The sequence below is a fragment of the Myodes glareolus genome, chromosome 27 (genome assembly GCF_982192425.1).
Source record: "Myodes glareolus chromosome 27, mMyoGla1.1, whole genome shotgun sequence".
Taxonomy (NCBI): Eukaryota; Metazoa; Chordata; class Mammalia; order Rodentia; family Cricetidae; genus Myodes; species Myodes glareolus.
The window spans coordinates 44,813,581-44,820,567 of NC_142052.1; the positions used below are offsets into that span (position 1 = coordinate 44,813,581).

General features: G+C 39.5%; 1 protein-coding gene across 1 annotated transcript in view; it reads right to left on the reverse strand.

The window, feature by feature from the left end:
* The window catches only part of LOC148117714 (signal-regulatory protein beta-2-like), a 32,817-nt gene extending 31,879 nt beyond the window's left edge, over positions 1–938 (reverse strand). Inside the window, exon 1 of the mRNA XM_087902246.1 lies at positions 798–938. Within this exon, the coding sequence (XP_087758372.1) occupies positions 798–870 (73 nt within the window). The 5' untranslated portion in view covers positions 871–938. The remainder of the gene's footprint in view (positions 1–797) is intronic.
* Positions 939–6,987: the final 6,049 nt, after the last annotated feature.

Below are 6,987 nucleotides of genomic sequence, written 5' to 3' on the forward strand. Positions count from 1 at the left end.
TGAGAGTTACATGGATTTAAGTGGGGTTCTACTAAAATAAATTTGTCAGCTATAATATTAGAAAAATTTCATTATTATTTTTTAATGATTTTCAGACAGAATGTTTCTGGTCACCTGTGGGAACCCATGGACTCACATAGCAGTACTCCAGACATGGCCTCTAGAAAATGAACAATGGTCTGATCCTCTCTCCTGTGGCAGTTCTGTTGTTTACCGGAAACCCTTCAGTTCTGTTCACAGTGAAGGGGACACTAGCCCACTGGAGCATGTGGCTCTAACAGATATTGACTTTCTCTCCAGTTCTTTCTGCCTTGCTAAAAACCACCAGATTACATTCCTGAAGCTAGTCCCCTAAGGTCTGTTCCAGTATTTGGACAATCCCTTTTCCTGAGGCTGATTGCCAACATTCTGCTATCAATGTATTAATATCCAGTAGTCAAAAGCCTTCTTGGGCTCACCTAATCAACATGCCCAGTTAAACTTAAGCACCTCTTTCTAACACAGGGTTTCCTATTTTTCCTTTATAAAATGACATTTTCCTGTGTGCCACATCTGTCTCCTCTCTATCCAGAGGCAGTACTTTGTCCCTCCAGGACAAATATCCCAGCTCCCTTTCCCTGGTTCCCATCCCCTCTTTCTCTGTTTCCTGTCATTGTCTCCTATCCCTACCCTCTGTCCCTCTGGGGCAAATAAATTTTTGTCCTGAGAACTGGGTCTGAGAACTTGAACTTGGGGGTCCTGAGTCAATACTTCCCCTTTCACACAGGAGATACTCTTGTACTCCTGAGCATGCTCACCTGAGAGTCCCAGCAGTAGGGCCAGCAGCAGGACACTGAGAAGAGTGTGAGGCCAGGAGTCCAGGTCCAGCATGTTGAGAGCAAAGGACTTGCTCAGTGCAGTGTCTGTGCTGGTGAGATTCCGGTGCTAGTCTGCAGATACTAGGTTCTAATCTGGTATATCTTATTTTGCATAAGGGGTGTGACTGTATTGTGCCGAAACAGGAACCATACTGGCTATTTTGAAATAGACACACAGTCTTGCAGGCCGATGGAATAGAGGAGTTATTTATCATGCATTGTAGAGGGACTGAGATATGCCTAGGAAAAGTAATCTTTCCTCCTACTATAGAAATTATTGAATACTAAATACAAGCCACAGAGTTAGTGTAGCACACCTTCTCATAGTTACTTTCTAGGTATAGGTGTGTGATAGAGAGGACCAAATCTATTCTCTTAGCACATCTCTGCTGTGGTACAGTATTGTGTGGGTGGGAATCCCTGTGAAAAGTCTATGTCTACAGAGGTTGTTGAATAAAACGCAATGACCTTGGAGGGTTTGTGGGTGGATCAACCCCTTGTGGGCCTGATTTCCTTGCTCATCTTCTCCCTCCTTCTGCTCTTCAACTGGACCTTGGGAGCTCAGTCCATTGCTCTGATGAGGGTCTCTGGCTCTATCTCCATCCATCACTGGACAGAGATTCTATGGTGATAAATTGAGATAATCATCAGTGTGATAGTGGGGCAAGGACAGTTCAGGCACCCTCTCCTCTGCTGCCCAGGACCTAGGTGGGGACATCCCTGTGGACACCTGGGATCCCCCCTAGAGCCAAGTCTCTCGCCAACCCTAAAATGGCTCCCTTAATGTAGATATATTCTTCCCTGCTCCTATATCCACCATTCCTCCATCTCCACCCTCCCACTCTGCCAAACTCATGCCAGTCTTTCCCAACTCAGCCTGCTTCGGGGCTGAGGGCTTGGGGAGAATTTCTTAAGGTTAGTGACTGGGACACTAGATGTCCAGACTATTATCTCACAGGTGAGGAGAAGACATGAATGGGACCTTTGAACAATGTAACAGGTATTTTTTTGTTGTTGTTAATGTATGATTCAGGCAGTTCTAGCCCACTGTGGGAAGAGCTACCATTGAGCTGATGGTCCTGGGCTGTATAAAGAAACAAGTTGAGAAAACCACAAGGAACAAGCCAGTAAGCAGCATTTCTTGAGGGTCACTGCTTTAGGTCCTGCCTCCAGGTTCCTGTCTATACTTGGTGTCTTGAATTCTCTTGATGATGATTACAAACTGTAAGATGAAATAAATGTCTTTTCTCTCTAGATTGGTTTTATAGTGTTTTATCACAGCAACAGAAAGCAAGTGAACATATCAATCACGATTTCATCAGGAAAGAGGATGAAGTACCAAACACCTCTACCTCATTATTTATTTGACTTTAATATTAATTTTTTGTTAGTTTTCAGAATTGCATACAATTAAACATAACCATATCCACTCCCATTAATCCAACCAAGATGATCTCCTATGTATTTTGTATGTATTCTTCCTAACTTCAATATTTTTGTTTTTTATATTACAAATAATCGTGTCCATATGTGAATGGGTACGGGGCCATTTCATGGAGCATGGAAGACATGCCAAAAGCCACATACTCAAAATGAATGATTGAAATTTTCTGCTTCATGGAAAGGTCTCTGGATATTATGGGCCTGAAGGCCAAAGATGGGTGCCCCAACGATACAGAGGAACTTTGGGTGACTGTCCAGGCGGCGAGATGTCTCTGTCATTTCTAGAGTTTTGGAAGTTGCTTACTTCTTGTTTACTTAGGTAATATTATATCCTTCTGGAGTCTTTAATGGAGTTGAAGAATGGATAGTCATAGTTATAGTTTTCCATTATTATGATAAAGATATAGTTATAAATATTGTGACTGTAATTCTTGCTTGATAACTGTTTTGTTATATGTAATTTTACTATGTTAAAATGAAAGCCTTTCTTTTTTGTTTAAACAGAAAAAGGGGAAATGATGGAGGAGGGTTATCTGTCTATTGTGTTATTTTCATTGGTCAATAAAGAGACTGCCTTGGCCCTTTGATAGAACAGAAAATTAGGTAGGCGGAGTAAACAGAATAGAATGCTGGGAAGAGGGCAATGGGGCAGACGCCATGGAGCCAGCCACCAGGTCAGACATGCTGAATCTTTCCCTGTAAGCCACACCTCGTGGTGCTATACAGATTATTAGAAATGGGTTAATATCAAGATATGAGAGTTAGCCAGTAACTAACTCTCTAGAGATAATGGGCCCGGCAGTGCTTAAATGAATACAACTTATGTGTTATTATTTCTGGGGCTAAGCTAGCCGTGTGGGAGCTGGGCAGGATGAAAAGCAGGCCTGCCCGCAACTCCTCACTACAGATAGTTAGGTGTGGTAGCACACACCTTTAATCCCAATACCTGGGAGGCAGAGACAGAAGGATCTCTGAGTTCAAGGTGTGGTAGCACACGCCTTTAATTCCAGCACTGGGGAGGCAGAGACAGACAGATCTCTGTGAGTTCAAGGACAGCCTGGTCTACAGAGTTATTCCAGGACAAAGATATACAGAGAACCTGTGTCAAAAAGTAAAAGTAAAAATAAAAAAAATAGAGGTTAAAAATAAAGCTACATAAAGATGAAAAATACACAAAGAATCTTGATACTGTATGCTATTATGCTCCCTTTAAATTGTTTAAATGCTGAGAAAAGAGCAACAACTGCTAAAAGATATTTGTTTATAAATGCTGCTGAACTAATCCAAGATAGATATGTTAAAAATACCTTGACTTCTAAATTTGGATCTAAGGATATGATACTTTGGAAAGGAGGTTCTTCTTTTGTTTTCACAGAGGATGAGACCCTGTGGATTGCTTCTATCCCAATATGGTAGGATAGACCACGCCCTCCTGAAAGGTTTCTGTGAACACCCTCAAAAAATTACTTCACTCAGCTGCCGACTGAGATGAACCTGGCTGACAGGTTATACCATGAAAGACCAGATTAACTGTGCCCCTATACAACAGGAAAAAGTTTGGAGAGAAATAACTACATCCATATTCCCAAATATTGCTTATAAATGTTCTTTTACATTTAAAGGGGAATATGATATAGATATGAATAATTTGCATTGGTATGGATTTTAAGGTCAATTTTGTTATATGTGTATATATTTCTGATTTTGATTGTGTAGTTCATTTAAAATGCAATGTATAATTAAAAATATAGGTTGTTAATGGATAATCATTGATAATAGTCAAGCTTGTAGTAATGTTGGTTTGATTTTCTAGATGTGCATAGATATATTTCAGATATGCATTCTTCATATCTTTCAAAGACTACAGAACATGGCATTTAATGTTTTAATAATTTAGGACTTTTCATGACAATGAGACACGTCTGCTCCTGGCAGCACCAATCTACTTCAAGAGGAAGATGGGCATCGAAGAGGCTCCTTATGGAGTTGGTTAGCCATTTGGTCAAGAAACTGCTCTTGCCTGGACTGTTGTATAAACTGGACACAGAACCCGCAGAGAGAGGACTGCTGAACTTGCCTAAAGGTGAGATGATCTTTCAGGGTTCCTGATTCATGAAAGAGTCTGCGAGACATTCTGCAGGACACAGCAGATAGTGACTGAATTGCCTTTGAAATTTCCTGCTTCATGGAAATTTCTCTGGATATTATGGGCCTGAAGGCTGAAGATCGGTGCCCCAACGATACAGAGGAACTTTGGGTGACTGTCCAGGCAGCGAGATGTCTCTGTCATTTCTAGAGTTTTGGAAGTTGCTTGCTTCTTGTTTACTTAGGTAATATTATATCCTTCTGGAGTCTTTGATGGAGTTGAAGAATGGATAGTCATAGTTATAGTTTTCCATTATTATGATAAAGATATAGTTATAAATATTGTGACTGTAATTCTTGCTTGATAACTGTTTTGTTATATGTAATTTTACTATGTTAAAATGAAAGCCTTTCTTTTTTGTTTAAACAGAAAAAGGGGAAATGATGGAGGAGGGTTATCTGTCTATTGTGTTATTTTCATTGGTCAATAAAGAGACTGCCTTGGCCCTTTGATAGGACAGAAAATTAGGTAGGCGGAGTAAACAGAATAGAATGCTGGGAAGAGGGCAATGGGGCAGACGCCATGGAGCCAGCCACCAGGTCAGACATGCTGAATCTTTCCCTGTAAGCCACACCTCGTGGTGCTATACAGATTATTAGAAATGGGTTAATATCAAGATATGAGAGTTAGCCAGTAACTAACTCTCTAGAGATAATGGGCCCGGCAGTGCTTAAATGAATACAACTTATGTGTTATTATTTCTGGGGCTAAGCTAGCCGTGTGGGAGCTGGGCAGGATGAAAAGCAGGCCTGCCCGCAACTCCTCACTACAAATGATTCTTCATCCTCCAGCAGCTACCAGTATCTCCTCAGTACTGAGTAGTATCTAGAAATTATTTGCTCCATCTACACTAGGATTTTGGCTTTCTTGATCTTGTGTAGGTCTGTGAAGAGAACCACAGCTGCTATAAGGTCATGATTTTTACAGCTGTGTCATGTACACAAGACAGCACCCTGTAATCCTCTTCCCTGTAACATTTGCTCTGCTTTCTCCTTCTTGCTGTTATTGGAAACTTGTTGGTAGTGGTGGGTTTAAGATAATTGTGCTGTTTAGAATTGAGAATTCAGGCTTTTGTGCTTAATATGTTGAGAACTTCTTTGACTTCTGTTCACTGCAAAATAAGCTTTTATGATTAAGGTCGACATCAGCATAGCTCTATTGGTGTGCACATATAAACTGTGAAGGCAACTTGACGGAATGACCATTTGCAAGATAGCATTACCATGTACTGCCTTGGATCAAACATGAAACTCCATTCTGAGAAGCAAGTATTCAATCTAATTAGAAAGTGGTTAATTACTCTATAATAGGCTTGTAAATATTGTCTCACCAGACGTATCTTACCTGTAAGGTAAGTATTTCAGATACTAGGTCTAAAGTTGGGTAAGACCATTGATGTCTTTTCTCCACAAATCAGCACCTTTTATCATTATGAAATCTAGGTGGTAGGGAAGAAGTTTGGTGGTTGATTTGAGACTGATTTCTTGATGTCATTTAACTAAAGCTCATAGTATTTTCAGAAGTGTCATCTTATCATGGGTATGGTGGCTAAAGAACATAGCAGGTTAGGTAAAATTAAGAATGTGTTAAAAATTCTCTTGGAGGTCCACTGCTTTGCTCATTTCAAAGTTAATGATAGTATTCATAGCATTTATATACTTAGGAATATGTAGTAATGTACATACATAACAAAATATGTATATATAACATAATACATATATATCATGCATATATATATATATAATTAATGTGAAAAGAGGGCATTGAGGTGAATGGGTTCAATAAGAGATATATAGGTATATGGGGCATTTTGGAGAGATGACAGAGAAAGGGGAGATGATAGAATTAGATGAGCCACCTGAAATCTAATTCCCAAGTGTTCAGACCTAAACACCCCTTCACACAGGCAATAGTTATCGGAAGCGGTAGGACAGAATATATATCTATATCTAGATCTATATAGCATATGCATGTATAAGATGTATTATATATTTTATATATTTCATTTGTATGTACTTACATAAGTAGCCATAATAATTAGAGATGAGGTCATGAATTTTATTATTATTAATATTACTTAAAAATACCAATTCAAATTCCCACCCCCTCTCTTCCTGTTACTTTCATTTGATTCATTACATCTGTTAGTTCTCTTATTTCTCCATTAAGTTTCTGTCTGTTTGACCTGTCCACTGTCGAGAGAGGGGTGTTTAAATCTCCTAAACTTTGATTTGCGATTTAAGTTTTAGGAAAGTTTCACTTACATATGTGGTCGCTCTTGAATGAGGGGCATAAATATTCAGGATTGAGACTTCATCTTGATGAATTGTGCTGCTATCAGTATAAAGCTCCTTCTCTATCTCTTTTGATTGATTTTGTTTGAGATCAATTTTGTTAGATATTAGGATAGCCACACGTGCATGTTTCTCAGGTCCATTTGATTGGAAAATCCTTTGCCACCCTTTACTCTGATGTAGGGTCTGTCTTTGAGGCTGAGATTGTTTCTTGTTCCAGTGAAAGGATGGGGACACCTGAGGCAGA